Source organism: Hemiscyllium ocellatum, chromosome 12, assembly GCF_020745735.1.
Source record: "Hemiscyllium ocellatum isolate sHemOce1 chromosome 12, sHemOce1.pat.X.cur, whole genome shotgun sequence".
NCBI classification, from domain to species: Eukaryota; Metazoa; Chordata; class Chondrichthyes; order Orectolobiformes; family Hemiscylliidae; genus Hemiscyllium; species Hemiscyllium ocellatum.
The window spans coordinates 17,423,401-17,442,038 of NC_083412.1; the positions used below are offsets into that span (position 1 = coordinate 17,423,401).

General features: G+C 47.2%; 1 protein-coding gene across 2 annotated transcripts in view; it reads right to left on the reverse strand.

Annotated features, from left to right (window-relative positions):
• Nucleotides 1-18,638, reverse strand: part of enox1 (ecto-NOX disulfide-thiol exchanger 1) — a 229,638-nt gene that overhangs the window by 41,388 nt on the left and 169,612 nt on the right. For both annotated transcript variants that reach the window (XM_060832906.1, XM_060832907.1), the window contains exons 9-10: nt 10,193-10,377; nt 535-642 (exon numbers count right to left, since the gene is read on the reverse strand). In XM_060832906.1, coding sequence (XP_060688889.1) covers nt 535-642; nt 10,193-10,377 — 293 coding nt within the window. The remainder of the gene's footprint in view (nt 1-534; nt 643-10,192; nt 10,378-18,638) is intronic.

Consider the following 18,638-nt stretch of genomic DNA (forward strand, 5'->3'; position numbering starts at 1 on the left):
TAAAGGGTGGCCCATTTCAGAAAGAGATGAGGAGAGTTGGGGGGCAGAGGTTTAGAAGATTTTTAAAGCAGAGATGGACAGGCTTGTGATGAGCAAGGGCAGTCAGCAGGAATATAGAACAACGTCAGCCTTGACTGTACAGAGCGACAGATCAGGCTGATGGGCTGAATAGCCTGCTGTTACTCCAGCTCCTCATTTATATGTTTGTATCTCTTGACTCCCTGGCTATCATCTACAAGTCGGGAGTGTGATAGAATGCTCCCCACTTGACTGGAAGAGGGTAATATCAAGGGCAGTTAGAGAGAGGCTATTACGTTGAGCTAGCCAGCAACACTTGCAACCTTATGGACAAACACAAATAATTTAAAATTGCACATATTAAATACTTGAGAGACTGCTGACCAACAATTTTACAGCAGACCCTTGTGTCGGCTGACCAAGTCAAAACCATTCCCTTAATTGTAGTGAATTACTCCAACGCGGATTTGTCAGATAATCCTCCGAAAGAGCAGTGATACTGACAGAGGGGCTTACCTTTTCTTTCAGCGTTGCAAGCAATGCTTGCACTTGTGAATTCTCCTCCTTCATTTTCTCCAGTTCCAATTCCTTCTTCCTGCATTCCTCTTGCAGTGTGAGCAGTTGCTAGTTAGAAACAGGGCTGTTATCAGTCACAGGGTCTCTAGTGAATGGCTGCAGAACTGTTGCATACTTTAGGGCTGAGGCGAGACGTTGTCTTTGTTAATTATTTCACTGTTGTCAATGTTCTACAGCATCATTACTGCAGTTGGACTGGGCAAGGATGGGTACACTCTCAATGCCCTCCTATGCCACATAGCCACCTGTTAATTCCATCGACCAGCACGGAATGTTCATTGATGGCATCAAAGCCAATTTGAGAAACTGTCAGTCTGGGCATGAAAGCTATTTATCAAAGATCACACGTAAATCATGAGACCATTCAGTAAAGACCAAGATTTACTAGAAAGCAAAATGTGGAAGACACTCAGATTTCGAAAGAGACTGGCGTTAGGTAATGATGCTCACCAGACAGTGCAAATACAATGGGCAAATGGCCTCCATCTACATTTAAACCCTTCCATGACTGGGGATATTCAAGAGGGCAGTATTGGTGGAGAGCGGAAACATTAACTCCGACCCTCTCCCTACACAAGAGGGCAGTATTGGTGGACAGCGGAAACATTAACTCCAACCCTCTCCCCACAGGCAGCATCCGAGGAGCAGGAGAATCCTGATGAAGGGCTTATGCCTGAAATGTGGATTCTCCTGCTTCTTGGATGCTGCCTGATTAGCTGTGCTTTTCCAGCAACACTCTCTCGACTCTGGATTATCAGCCCAGCGACAATACCACAAGACCGCGATCACCTTCTGAGGCAATGCATTGAGTTTCTCTCTATCAAGCTGATCTGTTCACCTCGATATGTTGAGAAATTTGATGAATTCCTTTGTCAATAATATCCATACTCTGTAATATCCATCCCCCATTTCGGGAGAGACCAGCATTGTTGGATCATGTGAGTCAGGGTCTGCAGCAGTCCATCTGCCTTCAACACTTTCAAACATTCCTGTACATTCAGGCTATTAGAGGGGGCAAGACCAGGTCATACTGACAAGATGGCCAACTGCCCTGGATTTCCAGGGACTGTCTCATCATTTTGTCTGCTCATCCTATATCCCACCATTTGCCCCTTATCTTTCGGCCTGCTTTCAGGATACTGATTCTGGGAGTCTTCATTTTGAATTTGAGTGACCAGAGGTTACAGCCTCAGAGTAAAGGGAAGACCCTTTCGGAACAGAGATAAGGAGAAACTTCTTCAGCCAGAGAGTGGTGAATGTATGGAATTCATTGACACTGAACGCTGGGAAGGCCAGGTCATTGAGTATATTGCAGGTTGAGTCCGTGATTAAGAAAGCGAATGCAATGTTGTCACTTATCTCAAGAGGGTTGGAATATAAAAGCAGCGATGTGCCACTGAGACTTTATAAAGCTCTGGTTAGGCCCCATTTGGAGTACTGTGTCCAGTTTTGGTCCCCACACCTCAGGAAGGACATACTGGCACTGGAACTTGACCAGCGGAGATTCACACGGATGATCCCTGGAATGGTAGGTCTAACATATGAAGAACGGCTGAAGATCCTGGGATTGTATTCATTGGAGTTTAGAAGATTAAGGGGAGACTTAATAGAGACGTACAAGATAATACATGGCTTGGAAAGGGTGGACGCTAGGAAATTGTTTCCATTAGGCGAGGAGACTAGGACCCGTGGACACAGCCTTAGAATTAGAGGGGGTCAATTCAGAACAGAAATGCGGAGACATTTCTTCAGCCAGAGGGTGGTGGGCCTGTGAAATTCATTGCAACAGAGGGCAGTGGAGGCCGGGACGCTAAATGTCTTCAAGGCAGAGATTGATAGATTCTTGTTGTCTCGAGGAATTAAGGGCTACAGGGAGAACGCTGGTAAGTGGAGTTGAAATGCCCATCAGTCATGATTGAATAGTGGAGTGGACTCGATGGGCCGAATGGCCTTACTTCCACTTCTATGTCTTATGGTCTTATATTTAAGACTGAGATAGGTGGGTTCTTGATTGTCATGGGGATCAAAGGTCATGGGCAGAAACTGGGAAAATGGGTTCACAAAACCTATCAGCCATGATTGAATGGTGAAGGAGGCTTGATGGGCCAAATGGCCTAATTTTTGCTCTTACGATTTGAGTGAGGCTGCAAGTGAGTGAGTTGGCCAACAAAAAGTTGATGACTCAGCGAGATAGCTTTGAAGTTTTTTGTTTAATTCCCACCCTAGATATGATAGGTATTAAGACCCAGCTCCCCTAGAGTCTCTCATGCTTATTAAACCAACCAGCCCCTTCTCCCACCAATCCTATTGCAGGAGCCATTGGGCGGTGTGCCCTCCACTTTATTTTGGAAGAGTGACCAGCCAATGAAGGCAGATGTCCCACACAGACACCAGATGCACACCACAGGCACCCTGCTGCTTTCCCAGGTGTACAGTGCGGGCACTCTGCCATATTTGCCACCTCTCCCAGTGCGGTACCATGGAAGGGCTGACTGAGGTTGCTCAGTGCCACCAATCCACCATTATCCTGGGCTTGGCCAGTGATTTGTGGTTGAGGGTACACCATCATAGGAGTATCCACAGAAGAGGCATCGTTCTTCGATATCAAGACAGGTTACCACGTGGAACTGCATTCAGTCAGGCTTCATTCCAAGGGTTGCCGTCTGCTTCCTGACATGGCTGAAGCTGGATGGGATGTGAACGGGACCTGAGCCAAGCAAGGGACCCTCTCTTGCCGGCCACCACTGCCTGAGTCCTGCTCCCCTCAAGCTGCCCCCTTCCCAGCTGCTGACCTGTGGATTGCTGAGCTGGCCCTTGTGATCAGTGATTTCACTGGCACATGTCCATAAAGGTGTTACAATGTCATGCATATCACCATCACTTTATTTTTTAAAAAATTGACATGATCTATGCACACTCACACAAAAAGAACACACACGAACACAAATCATACACACAATCTCTCTCACAAATAGAGTCATAGAGATGTACAGCATGGGAACAGACCCTTCGGTCCATGCCGACCAGATATCCCAACCCAATCTAGTCCCACCTGCCAGCACCCGGCCCATATCCCTCCAAACCCTTCCTACTCATATACCCATCCAGATGTCTCTTAAATGTTGCAATTGTACCAGCCTCCATCACTTCCTCTGGCAGCCCATTCCATACCTGTACCACCCTCTGTGTGAAAAAGTTGCCCCTTAGGTCTCTCTTATATCTATCCCGTCTCACCCTAAACCTATGCCCTCTAGTTCTGGACTCCCCAACCCCAGGGAAAAGACTTTGCCTATTTACCCTATCCATGCCCCTCATAATTTTGTAAACCTCTATAAGGTCACCCCTCAGCCTCCGATACTCCAGGGAAAACAGCCCCAGCCTGTTCAGCCTCTCCCTATAGCTCAAATCCTCCAACATCCTTGTAAATCTTTTCTGAACCCTTTCAAGTTTCACAACATCTTTCCAATAGGAAGGAGACCAGAATTGCGCGCAATATTCCAACAGTGGCCTAACCAATGTCCTGTACAGCCGCAACATGACCTCCTGTACTCAGTACTCTGACCAATAAAGGAAAGCATACCAAACGCCTTCTTCACTATCCTATCAACCTGTGACTCCACTTCCAAGGAGCTATGAACCTGCATTCCAAGGTCTCTTTGTTCAGCAACACTCCCTAGGACCTTACCATTAAGTGTATAGGTCCTGCTAAGATTTGCTTTCCCAAAATGCAGCACCTCGCATTTATCTAAATTAAACTCCATCTGCCACTTCTCAGTCCATTGGCCCATCTGGTCCAGATCCTGTTGTAATCTGAGGTAACCCTCTTCGCTGCCCACTACACCTCCAATTTTGGTGTCATCTGCAAACTTATTAACTATACCTCTTATGTTCGCATCCAAATCATTTATGCAAATGACAAAAAGTAGAGGGCCCAGCACCGATCCTTGTGGCACTCCACTGGTCACAGGCCTCCAGTCTGAAAAACAACTCTCCATCACCACCCTCTGTCTTCTACCTCTGAACCAGTTCTGTATCCAAATGACTAGTTCTCCCTGTATTCCATGGGGAACCTTGTCAAACACCTTACTGAAGTCCACTGCTCTGCCCTCATCAATCCTCTTTGTTACTTCTTCAAAAAACTCAATCAAGTTTATGAGACATGATTTCCCACGCACAAAGCCATGTTGACTATCCCTAATCAGTCCTTGCCTTTCCAAATACATGTACATCCTGTCCCTCAGGATTCCGTCCAACAACTTACCCACCACCGAGGTCAGGCTCACCAGTCTATAGTTCTCTGGCTTGACTTTACCGCCCTTCTTAAACATTGACACCACGTTAGCCAACCTCCAGTCTTCCAGCCCCTCACCTGTGACTATCAATGATAGAAATATCTCAGCAAGAGGCCCAGCAATCACTTTTCTAGTTTCCCACAGGATTCTCGAGTACACCTTGGGACTTATCCACCTTTAACCGTTTCAAGACATCCAGCACTTCCTCCTCTGTAATATGGACATTTTGCAAGATGTCACCATCTATTTCCCTACAGTCTATATCTTCCATATCCTTTTCCACAGTAAACACTGATGCAAAATACTCATTTAGTATCTCCCCCATTTTCTGCAGCTCCACACAAAGGCCACCTTGCTGATCTTTGAGAGGCCCTATTCTCTCCCTAGTTACCCTTTTGTCTTTAATGTATTTGTATAAACCCTTTGGATTCTCCTTAATTCTACTTGCCAAAGCTATCTCATGTCCCCTTTTTGCCCTCCTGATTTCCCCCTTAAGTATACTCCTACTTCCTTTATACTCTTCTAAGGATTCACGTGATCTATCCTGTCTATACCTGACATATGCTTCCTTCTTTTTCTTAGCTGAAAATGTGTTGCTGGTTAAAGCACAGCAGGTTAGGCAGCATCCAAGGAACAGGAAATTCGACGTTTCGGGCACAAGCCCTTCATCAGGAATGAGGAAAGTGTGTCCAGCAGGCTAAGATAAAAGGTAGGGAGGAGGGACTTGGGGGAGGGGCGATGGAGATGTGATAGATGGAAGGAGGTCAAGGTGAGGGTGATAGGCCGGAGTGGGGTGGGGGCGGAGAGGTCAGGGAGAAGATTGCAGGTTAGGAAGGCGGTGCTGAGTTCGAGGGAATCAACTGAGACAAGGTGGGGGGAGGGGAAATGAGGAAACTGGAGAAATCTGAGTTCATCCCTTGTGGTTGGAGGGTTCCCAGGCGGAAGATGAGGCGCTCTTCCTCCAACCGTCGTGTTGTTATGTTCTGGTGATGGAGGAGTCTAAGGACCTGCATGTCCTCGGTGGAGTGGGAGGGAGAGTTAAAGTGTTGAGCCACGGGGTGGTTGGGTTGGTTGGTCCGGGCATCCCAGAGGTGTTCCCTGAAGCGTTCCACAAGTAGGCGGCTCGTCTCCCCAATATAGAGGAGCCACATCGGGTGCAGCGGATGAGGTGTGTGGAGATGCAGGTGAATTTGTGGCGGTTATGGAAGGATCCCTTGGGGCCTTGGAGAGAGGTAAGGGAGGAGGTGTGGGTGCAAGTTTTACATTTCCTGCAGTTGCAGGGGAAGGTGCCGGGAGTGGAGGTTGGGTTGGTGGGGGGTGTGGACCTGACGAGGGAGTCACGAAGGGAGTGGTCTTTGCGGAACGCTGATAGGGGAGGGGAGGGAAATATATCCCTGGTGGTGGGGTCCGTTTGGAGGTGGTGGAAATGACGGCGGATGATACGCTGTATACGGAGGTGGTGGGGTGGTAGGTGAGAACCAGTGGGGTTCTGTCCTGGTGGCGGTTGGAGGGGCGGGGCTCAAGGGCGGAGGAGCGGGAAGTGGAGGATATGCGGTGGAGGGCATCGTCGATCACGTCTGGGGGGAATCTGCGGTCTTTGAAGAAGGAGGCCATCTGGGCTGTACGGTATTGGAACTGGTCCTCCTGGGAGCAGATGCGACGGAGACGAAGGAATTGGGAATATGGGATGGCGTTTTTACAGGGGGCAGAGTGGGAGGAGGTGTAGTCCAGGTAGCTGTGGGAGTTGGTCGGTTTATAGTAGATATCTGTGTTGATTCGGTCGCCCGAGATAGAAATGGAAAGGTCTAGGAAGGGGAGGGAGGAGTCTGAGACAGTCCAGGTGAATTTGAGGTCGGGATGGAAGATGTTGGTAAAGTTGATGAACTGTTCAACCTCCTCGTGGGAGCACGAGGCAGCGCCGATACAGTCATCGATGTAGCGGAGGAAAAGGTGGGGGGTGGTGCCAGTATAGTTGCGGAAGATGGACTGCTCCACATATCCTATGAAGAGACAGGCATAGCTGGGGCCCATGCGGGTGCCCATGGCAACTCCTTTAGTTTGGAGGAAGTGGGAGGATTGGAAAGAGAAGTTGTTCAGGGTGAGGACCAGTTCAGTCAGTCGAAGGAGGGTGTCAGTGGAAGGGTACTGGTTGGTACGGCGGGAAAGGAAGAAGCGGATGCCTTTGAGTCCTTCGTAATGGGGGATGGAGGTGTACAGAGACTGGATGTCCATCGTGAAGATAAGGCGTTGGGGACCGGGGAAGCGAAAATCATGGAGGAGGTGGAGGGCGTGGGTGGTGTCCCGAACGTAGGTGAAACAATCCATCATCCGCACCTACACTGGCACCACCCCCCCCCCCCCCCCCCCACCTTTTCCTCCGCTACATCGATTTCCTCCCTCTTCTTTTTCTTAACCAAACCCTCAATTTCTTTAGTCATCCAGCATTCCCTGTACCTACCAGCCTTCCCTTTCACCCTGATAGGAATATACTTTCTCTGGATTCTTGTTATCTCATTTCTGAAGGCTTCCCATTTTCCAGCCGTCCCTATACCTGCAAACATCTGCCCCCAATCAGCTTTCGAAAGTTCTTTCCTAATACCGTCGAAATTGACCTTTCTCCAATTTAGAACTTTAACTTTTAAATCTGGTCTATCCTTTTCCATCACTACTTTAAAACAAATAGAAATATAATTATGGTCGCTGGCCCCAAAGTGCTCCCCCACTGACACCTCAGTCACCTGCCCTGCCTTATTTCCCAAGAGTAGGTCAAGTTTTGTACCTTCTCTAGTAGGTACATCCACATACTGAATCAGAAAATTGTCTTGTACACACTTAACAAATTCCTCTCCAACTAAACCTTTAACACTCTGGCAGTCCCAGTCAATGTTTGGAAAGTTAAAATCCCTTACCATAACTACCGTATTATTCTTACAGATAGCTGAGATCTCCTTACAAGTTTGTTTCTCAATTTCCCTCTGACTAATAGGGGGTCTATAATACAATCCCAATAAGGTGATCATCCCTTTCTTATTTCTCAGTTCCACCCAAATAACTTCCCTGGATGTATTTCCAGGAATATCCTCCCTCAGCACAGCTGTAATGCTATCCCTTATCAAAAATGCCACTCCCCCTCCTCTCTTGCCTCCCTTTCTATCCTTCCTGTAGCATTTGTATCCTGGAACATTACGCTGCCAGTCCAGCCCATCCCTGAGCCATGTTTCTGTAATTTCTATGATATCCCAGTCCCATGTTCCTAACCTTGCCCTGAGTTCATCTGCCTTCCCTGTTAGGCCCCTTGCATTGAAATAAATGCAGTTTAATTTATTAGTCCTACCTTGTCCCTGCCTGCCCTGACTGTTTGACTCACTTCTGTTCTCAGCTGTACCCGTCCCAGATCGATCTCTTTCCTCACTATCTCCCTCGGTCCCACCCCCGCCAATCGTACTAGTTGAAATCCTCCCAAGCAGGTCTACCAAATTTCCCTGCCAGTATATTAGTCCCCTTCCAATTTAGGTGCAATCCGTCCTCCTTGCACAGGTCACTTCTACCCCAAAAGAGATTCCAATGATCCAAAAATGTGAATTCTTCTCCCATACACCAGCTCCTCAGCCATGAAATCATCTGCTCTATCCTCCTATTCCTGCCCTCACTAGCTCGTAGCACTGGGAGTAATCCAGATATTACTACCCTTGAGGACCTCCTTTTTAAATTTCTGTCTCACTCTCTGTAATCTCCCTTCAGAATCTCAACCTTTTCCCTTCCAATGTCGTTGGTTCCAATGTGAATAATGGTCTCTGGCTCCCACGTGAGAACATTCTGCACCCTCTCTGAGACATCCTTGATCCTGGCACCAGGGAAACAAGACACCATTCTGCTTTTTCTCTGCTGGCCACAGAAACATCTGTCTGTACCTCTGACTCCAGAATCCCCTAACACAATTGATCTCTTGGAACCCAACATACCCCTCGTTGCATTAGAGCCAGTCTCAATACCAGAAACTTGGCTGTTTGTGCTACATTCCCCTGAGAATCCATCACCCCCTACATTTTCCAAAACAGCATACCTGTTTGAAATGGATATATCCACAAAAGACTCCTGCCCTATCTGCCGACCTTTCTCACCCTTCCTGAAGTTAACCCATCTATGTGACTGTATCTGAGACGTTCCCCCTTTCCTGTAACTGCCATCCATCACATAGTGTTGCTGTTGCAAATTCCTCATCACTTCTATCTGTCTCTCCAACTGATCCACTCAATCTGATAAGATTCGCATCCAACAGCATTTATGGCAGATATAATCTGCAGTAAACATTAAACTTTCTTTAAACTCCCACATCTGACAAAAAGTACATATCACTGCAAAGGCCATTTTTGCTCCTTCACATTCTACAGACCCAGAAAATAACACCGTCTTATCCCTCTACAAAACACTGCCCAGGTTAAATTAATAGTTATGGCTTATATTTTAAGTTTAATCAAGAGACATATCTCCACAAACATATAATCAAGAAATAACCCACTCTAATCACTACTGCAGCCTTTCTGTTGGACGCACTTGAAACAATGATTAACTTATCTGATTCTGTGCTGTGAACTTCGCCCAAACAGGTTCCTCCAAGATTAGTTGTGAATTTCACTGTTTATTAATTTTCCCAGGAATACTCTGAAGTCCAGCGATACACGAATTCAAACAGCAAAGGCAGTAACTGTGCAGGTTCTCTCTCTCTTTCTCTCTCTCTCTCTCCTGAACTGTCCTCACCATAAGCACCTTTGTCTGCTCTTCTCCCTTTTAAAACTGCTGTTGCTTTGACTTTTTTTTCCAAAGTTCCAAAACAATGCAACAGCATATAAAACAGTATTTGCTGCTCCTGGAATTCGAGGAAATCACCTCCAGCACCTAAAATACCTCAGAAAAAAGAAGCAGCTCTTACAGCCAGAAATTTTTCCCATCCTCCATCTTGGATTACCCAAATAACACACACAAATCACACAAATTTCACACACACACACACACACACACACACATACACAACATACACATACACATGTGTGCACACGCACACACACTCATGCACACACTCACACTTTTGCACACACACATACACTCTTACTTCACATGCACACCAATGCATACACACACAATTACACACAAGCACACTCATGTAAATACAGGCACACACGCACAAGTGCATGTATGTGTATACACACACCCACACGCTGGAAATCTGAAATAAAAATTTACCGCTGCTAGAAAAACTCAGCTGTTCTGGTTGCGGCGGTGGAAGGAGGAACCGGATTGGTGCTTACCTGCTGCATCCCCTGCATTGCTTGCTGCTGAAACTGGAGCTGCTGCTCCTTGGTGTGGCTTTCGTCCATGCGTTGGAACATGCCCTGCTCCTGTTTAAGCAGCTCCACCTCATTCCGATAGGCGTCCAGCTGCCACCTCAGACTGTCATTCTCTTCCTTCAGGGCACGTGCCTGAGCAGCCAGAGCTACATCGGGGGGCAGAATGAAAGAGAGTTACTATCTTCTCCCAAACTTAGAATGAAACAGAGTGACTATCTCCACCTTCCTCAGTCATGGACATACACTCAAACGCTCACTACTACTCCCGCAGGAGTCCAGTTCTGAAACTGGAAGGCAAAAGAAGTGTTAATGTGTTAACGATAAAAGCTACACGTTCAGAGATAGCTTTTCAGTTATCAATTGTTTGTTACCACAGAGGTAGATATACGAAGAAGAAATAATCTTGCAACTATTCCAGAACATCATGGCTAATCTGTTACCTATCTATAAATACTAACTTTGTCCCTGTATTTCTGCCCTAACTCCTACTAATCCCAGAGAACAAAAATGTAATCGATCTCAGATTAAGAATTAACCAACCTCCTGGAGGCGACTGTCATTCCTCGAGGAGAGAAACAAACTTCTGCCATCATTAATGTGTAGGAATGCTGGGTTCAATAACTCCATGTTCAATTACTCGAGTCTAGTAGCTGATCTGTGTCTGCTGTGCTTGACTGGTTAAGCCTGGCAATTGATTCAGAGTAAAGGAAAACAGGCAAACCAGAAGCTGGGCTGAGACATTTCAAATCATTGTATAAGTCTCGATTAGTTGTCTTAACACACTTAAGAGAATGGTGTCATCTCTTCAATCAAATATGTACAACATGCAACAGAAGCCTTTCCTAACTTTATCCTTAAAGGTCTGGTTGTAAGGAGTTTGGGCTATGTTCTCCAGTGCTGGATGCATCACCCAAGAGACTTTTTTTTTCTTTATTTAATCTTAATTCCCCTTCACATAATAATCTCTGTGTGATCATTGACAAACAAGATTTTAACAATGTGCAGCACCATTTGCAACTCCTCAGATACTGAAGCCATCCATGTTCAAATGCAACAAGATGTGGACAATATCCAGGCTGGGGCTGATAGCTGGCATGTAACATTCACAGCACACAATGCCAAGCTACGACCATCTTCTACAAGAGGTAATCTAACCACTGCCCCTTGACATTCAATGGCATTACCATCACTGAATCCCCTAATGTCAACATCCTGGAGGTTACCATTGACCAGAAACTGAACTGGATTCACCACATAAACTCAAGAGTAGGTCCGAGGTTCTGAATACTGCAGTGAGAAACTCACCTCCTGACTCCCCAAAGCCTGTCCACCATCTAGAAGGCACAAGCCAGGACTAAGATGGAATACTCCCCACTTGCCTGGATGGGTGCAGCTCCAACAACACTCAAGAAGCTTGACACCATCCAGGACAAAACAGCCGCTTGATTGGCACCAGATCCACAAACACCCACTCCCTTCCACCACCGATGCTCAGTAGCTGCAGTGTGTACCATCTACAAGATGCACTGCAGAAGTTTACCAAGGCACCTTAGACAGCACCTTCCAAACCCACAACACTTCCATCTAGATAAGGGCAGTAGATGCAAGGGAACACCACCCCCCACAAGTTCCCCTCCAAGCCACTCACCATCCTGACTTGGAAATATATCACCGTTCCTGTCGCTGGGTCAGAATCCTGGAATTCCCTCCCTAATGGCATTGTGGGTCAACCCACAGCGGTTCAAGAAGGTAACTCGTCACCACCTTCTCAAGGGGCAACTAGGGACGGGCAATAAATACTGGGCAGCCAGCAACGTCAATGTCCTGCGAGTGAATAAAACAAACTCGATCCTCTTAAACTTAATATTCGAAATTCCACAGAATATAGCGTTGATTGTGTAATCTCCTAGTTTAACTCTTAGCGTTCAGGTATTATTCAAAGATGCACTAACACCAAGGGCGATTCATTGCCCAGAAGCAGTAGTTGAACCATTGTCCATGCCCCATTCCTCACTCAGCTCTCCCCCCGAGGACTAACACCTTCAAGGGCACATCCCTACAAGGTCAATGACAACGCATCTTTTAGACTTGGCTCTCTGGTGCTTGCAATCTCAGCCAGATGAATAAGTTGAGTGGTAGCTTAGTCAAGGTAAACCCTTGATGCAGTGAATGGGAAGTCTTCTGATTCAGAATGAGGGCAGCTAATGGTATGAAACATGTGTAGACAGATTGTGGAGTGGATGGGTGCTACCAGCAGGAACTCTACTGTGTCCAACCCTCCCCCTCAAACACTGCGGAGTGAAACACTGGAGGTGACATTTTGGAGATCCCATATGACAGGGAAGGACTCTCGCTTAGAGCAGCTTCATTGGTTTGCCATATCTCCATCCACCGCCCTCACCAGTTCCCAACTGACTCACTGGGAGTGTCGTCAGCAGATCTGGACACCGCACCTCAGGAAGGATGTATTGGCCTTGGAGGGAATACAATGTAGGTTTACAAGAATGACACCTGGATTTCAGGGGTTAAGGTACAAGGAGAGATAAGTAAAAACTAGGCCTGCTTTCTCTAGAATTTAGAAGGTTAAGGGGTGACATGATCAAAGTTCTCAAGATATCAACAGGAAAAGACACAGCAAATAAACTGTTTTCACTGGTTAGGGATTCTAGAATTAGGGTCTAAGTGTCGGATCTGAGTGGGATGCTCTTCGGAGGATCGGTGTTGACTTGATGGGCCGAATGGCCTGCTTTCACACTGTAGGGAGTTTATGATTCTATAACAGGTTATGGCCAGACTGTTCAGGAGGGGTGTTGGGAAGCACTTCTACACACAAAGGATGGGAGATGTTTGGAGCTCTCTTCCATAGACATTGGTGGACGTTGCATCAATTGTTAGCTTCAAATCTGAGATAAATACATTCTGTTCAGCAAAAGGTAATAGGGGATATGGGCCAAAGGCAGGTGTGTGGAGTTGGGCCACAGATCATCCATGATCTCATTGAGAGGCGAAACAGGCTCAATGGGGCTAAATGGTCTCATTAAAGACTAGAACACGAAGCAGATGGCAATGGAACATAAGGCCTGATTGCCATGGCAACGGCTTTGGAGAATGACAGCCTTGGGGGGGGTGGGGGTGGGGTAGTTTAAATGGTGGAACAAAAACAGGTGCTTCAAGGAAGAGCCCTGACCTTAAGTCCTCTGGAGTGTTTACCCAAACATAACAGGTTAGCCAGTGCACCAAATGCCAAGGCACACGTCGCACACGCAACATATCAGATCGTTTGAGGGAAATGTTCATGGACAGCCAAATCACAAGCAGATGTACAAAAGCAGATAGACAGAAAAAACATGTTACATTATGAAAGCAGCTGGGCCATCGAGGTCAGTTGTAGAAATAGCTCCAAATGGCCATAACAAGTAGCTTGTATAACGTCTCGCAACTGCCACTCCAACGGTATGGACAAATCTCCTTAAATCTTGCCGATCCACGTCATGTGTATTGTCCTCCACATAACCTTCTGGTAGTCTTTGAGGTGTACCTGCAGTCTACACTGTCCCTCAGCGTGACCAAGCCCATCTACCTCATTCCCCAGCAGAAACAGCCTAAATAGTTGCCAGTGCTACATATTTCTTTTAAAAATCAGATGTGTTACGGCTCCTTTGGACTCGAACCCAGGCCTCCTAGCTCAGAGATATGGACACTACCACTGCACCTATAATTACCCTGAGCGATGAGAGGCTGATGCAAGGTATCCCCAAAGTAAATGTCACTCAATATGTTGTTTTCACGTACAGTGCACTGAGGGGCTGGAGATTACACAGCCCTTCAGGCTACATTGCTGACAAAGAATAAACATTGCGAAGATCAATAGTATTGAAAATGTCTCGAGGCGACTCAGAGCGGAACACATACGGATGCACAGAGTAAAGTGTACTTCTATTGACATTTGGCGATTTCCAATCTGAAATGTTTTGCCCTTGGGCTGCAAGTCAATCCTGGAATGTTTATTGCAAAAATTAAATATTTTACAATCGCATTGCATTCAACTATATGGAGATAACCTGAATTTCACTACAAATTCTGTCATGTCCAAGTTGAACTCTTCTTAAGTTTCGCTCTGTCTCTGTCTCAATCAAGACCCAGTTCCTCTCCTGAAAGCAATTTAGGAGGAAGGGGAAGAGATAGCAGCTGTAGTCGGCCATTCGGTTCCTCAGGCTGGCTTCATGTTTGACTAGATGATGGCTGATCATTGATGTCACTGCTGTTCTCCCAGTGTATTTATATCCCTTGGTATCTTTAATATCGAGAAGCCACTGATTTCTGGGGTGCCTTGTCGCTGTGACAAGTTGTCAGCGTATCTGCAGGAGGGTTCTGTTGAACATCTGGGATCCTTCTGCCCAATTATCGCCCCACCCTATATACGGGTGTATTCATCACGGTGACACCTCAGTCGATGTTCTCTTGACATCCGGGCCTGTGATCTGGCTCTGGAGGCTCCCTGGGTCAGAATGAACGTTTCTCTCCCTTTGGTGGACGGAGTAGTGTTCTCAGTCCTAGAGGGGCCAGAGCTCCAAACTGCTACAAAGAGAAGCGTGTCGCCGAACCTCTACATCCATCAGGACCCAGATGCAAGAATGAAAGGTTTCGAGCAAGTGGGACAGTTTTGTTGCATGGCCTGAGAGCCTGGGCAGCCTACAGTGTCTCTCCTTGGCAACACCTCGGCCAATCGGAGTTTACTTGTCACTCTTTCCTCGAGTAGCATAAATTGTTGTGGTCGTCTGAAATTTGGCACTCTTGCATTTGTCCTGATGACAAGAAGCTTCACAATGGTGTCTTTCTCTATGGCAGCAGCACTCCGCATCTAGAATCTCATCTGCTACTTGTGAAATGAGGCTGTTCTCATCCCTAATTTTGACAGGCAGTGCTGGGATGTCAGATATCCGGCTGACAGAGGGCTTAAGAAAATTACAGTCCCGACACTACTGAACATTTCTGTACCTTAGCTGGGAGTTCTTGATGCCTGCTTGGAGCAAGGTAATGGAATTTCCTATCCTTCCTACAGGGCAATCAGGGAAAAGGCAATAGGACCATTAATAGGCCATTCAGCTCTACTTCACAAGATTTTGATTAATAGCCCAGCTTAATTGAGATTCAAGGGTACATTTTCTTTTAGAGGTGAGGATGAGGGTTAGATTGTAAGAAATGAGGTGCATTTATCTATCACCTTTCACCTTTCAAGGCCAGCGGCACTCAGGCTCGGCAGCGCCATTGAAGAGGCGGTGGTGGCAGCTGGAAGACCAGCCCTCAGAGTCCAGGGATCATGGGGGGGAACCCAGGTCAAAGGGCATGGGGAGGGAGGGAGCAGCAGGTCAGAGGCATAGCGAGGGCGAATGACCTCTGTCGGTGACCCTCCTTCCCAGTCCCTCCATCGGCACTGACTGCCTTTAAGGCAACACTGCCCCACCCCCACCCCCAACCCCCACCCCCCTCCTGCCCAAACCATCACCCAATCCGACACCCCCCGAGCCAACACACTGTCTAATCAGATTGCCCTGTTAGGTACATACAGTACTCCATGGTGTTGGGTTTATGGCTGGACGAATCTCTGGGGCAGTGAACTCAGGACTTTAAGTGAGACTAAAGGGCCTCCATTGAGTAAATTAGGAAGGTCAAGGGAGACATCTTTACACCTTTAAAATCGTGACCTTCTGAAAAACTTTAATTCATGTCCATGGGAGAATTACCGACTAGGCCAGCATTAATTGCCCATCCCGAATAGCCATGAAGGGTCAGCATGGTGGCTCAATGGTTGGCACTGTTGCCTCACAGCACCAGAGACCTGGGTTCAATTCCCGCCTCAGACGACTGACTGTGTGGAGTTTGCACATTCTCCCCGTGTCTGTGTGGGTTTCCTCCGGGTGCTCCGGTTTCCTCCCACGGTCCAAAGATGTGCGGGTCAGGTGAATTGGCCATGCTAAATTGTCCGTAGTGTTCAGGGGTGTTTAGGTTAGGTGGATTGGCCATGCTAAATTGCCCTTAGTGCCCAGGGATGTTTAGGTTAGGGTGAATTGGTCATGCTGAATTGCCCGTAGTGTCCAGGGATGTTTAGGTTAGGTGGATTGGCCATGCTAAATTGTCCGTAGTGTTCAGGGATGTTTAGGTTAGGGTGAATTGGCCATGGGAATTGCAGAGTCACAGGGAGGGGGTTAAGAGTCTGGATGGGATACTCTTCAGAGGGTTGGTGTAGACTCGATGGGCCAAGCAGCCTGCTTCCACGCTGTAGGGATTCTCTGTTCAAAGTTGCTAAGAGTCTGGAGTCACATATAAACCAGGTAAGGATGGCAGATTTCCTTCTCCAAAGGGCATGAGTGAACCACATGGGTTTTCTTACATCCATGGTTACACACTATTATTTCAGATGTTTGGTTTCAAATTTATTCAACATCCAATTATCATGTGTGAGCTTTGAACCCATGACCCCAGAACATTTGGCCTGGTCTCTGGACATCCAGCCCTGCTTACATTACCACTGTGCCACCATCTCCCTGCGAGAGGAATGGTGATTGCACCGGAGGCCCACTTCTTGAGGCTGGTCCTTCGAAATAGATGCCCACTCGTGTGCAGGGCAGAGGATGACATGAAAGGGGCAATCCAGGGTAGGGGGAGAGGACGCAGAGCACCGGGGGATGCCAGGGGTTCCTGCCAGGCAATAGATCCCCCCATGAGGCTCGCTGCCCAGTGCCCTCACCATGCTCATCCCCTGGTTTGGCTGCGCCAACTGGTCATCCAGGGGAAACGTTGACCTGATGTGAAAATGGCTGTTTGTCAATCAGTTTGAGTTTAACCTGTTTTCCAGAGTGTGGGGGGGAAGCACATTTCCCCAGCCAGGATTTGGCCAGTCCTTCAAAAAAATGTGATTAATTCGATTCGAGTGATTATTTCCAAATCAATGTCGGGTCACGCCCACATTCAACCCTGAGATTTAGGGGCGTGACCGTGAGATGGAGCTCCAAGTGTAATAAGTCTTTTATTTTGATCTTGCTACGCTCCACTCCCAGATATATCTAGAGGTGCCCTCACTTCCACTCTGCCAAAGTCATCCAAATACACACCTGAGGGGTCAATGCGAACCCAAGGTTATTTTACTTCTTTTGACTTTCACCGCACCAACTCCGCAGCATCAGCTCTAACATTGAAAAATTCTGACAGACTAACAAAATCTGTCTTAACACTGCAGTATTCAGTGAAGTAAAAATAGCCTGCAGTATCTGGGCCGTGGAGAAAGTGAGGACTGCAGATGCTGGAGTACCAGAGTTGAAAAAGGTGGTGCTGGAAAAACACAGCAGGCCAGGCAGCATCCGAGGAGCAGGAGAGTCGACGTTTCGGGCATAAGCCCTTCTTCAGGAATGAGTATCTGCGCTGTGTGGAGTATGAGAATCAACAACCCCCCCACCCCAGGCGAGTTTAAAAGCTTAAGCCATGGGATGTGGGTGCCCTTGGCTGGGCCAGTATTCATTGCCCATCCCTAGTTGCCCCTTGAGAAGTTGGTGGTGAGCTGCCTTCTTGAACTGCTGCAGTCCATGTGCTGTGGGTATATTCACAATGCCCTTAGGGAGGGTATTCCAGGATTCTGGCACAGAAACAGTGAAGGAACAGCGATATATTACCAAGTCAGGGTGGTGCGTGGGTTGGCATTGAACTTGCAGGGGGTGGTGTTCCCGTGTATCTGCTACCGTAGAGTCATACACATGGAAACAAACCCTTTGGTTCAACCAGTCCATGTTGACTGTTACCCCAAACTAAACTATCCCACCTGTCTGTGCTTGGCCCATACCCCTCCAACCCTTTCCTATTCATGTACTTATCCAAATGTCTTTTAAATGTGTAACTGTGCCCACATCCACCCCTTCCTCTGGCAGTTTACTCCACACATGAGCCACTCTCTGTAAAAAAACATCCTTCGTGTCTTTTTTAAATCGCTCTCCTCCCACCCTAGTTTTGAAATGCCCCACCCTAGGGAAAAGACCCTTTTCATTCACCTCAATTGTGCCCCTCATGATTTTAGAAACCTCTGGAAGGTCACCCCTCAACCTCGTACACTCCAGTGAGAAATGTCCTAGCCTATCCAGCCTCTCCTGATAACTCAAACCCTCCAATCCCAGCAACATCTGATAAATCTTTTCTGATGCCTCTCCAGCTTAATAATAGCCTTCCTATAACAGGGTACACCATACTGCCTTTGTCCTTCAAGATGGAAGTGGTCATGGAAGGTATTGTCTAAGGAGCCTTAGTGAGTGACTGTAAATGTTACACACTGCTGCTACTGAGCGTTGGTGGGGGGTGGAGGGAGTGAATGCCTAAGGAGCCTATTTTAGCTACTATAGTGCATCTTTTAGTTAGAACACTC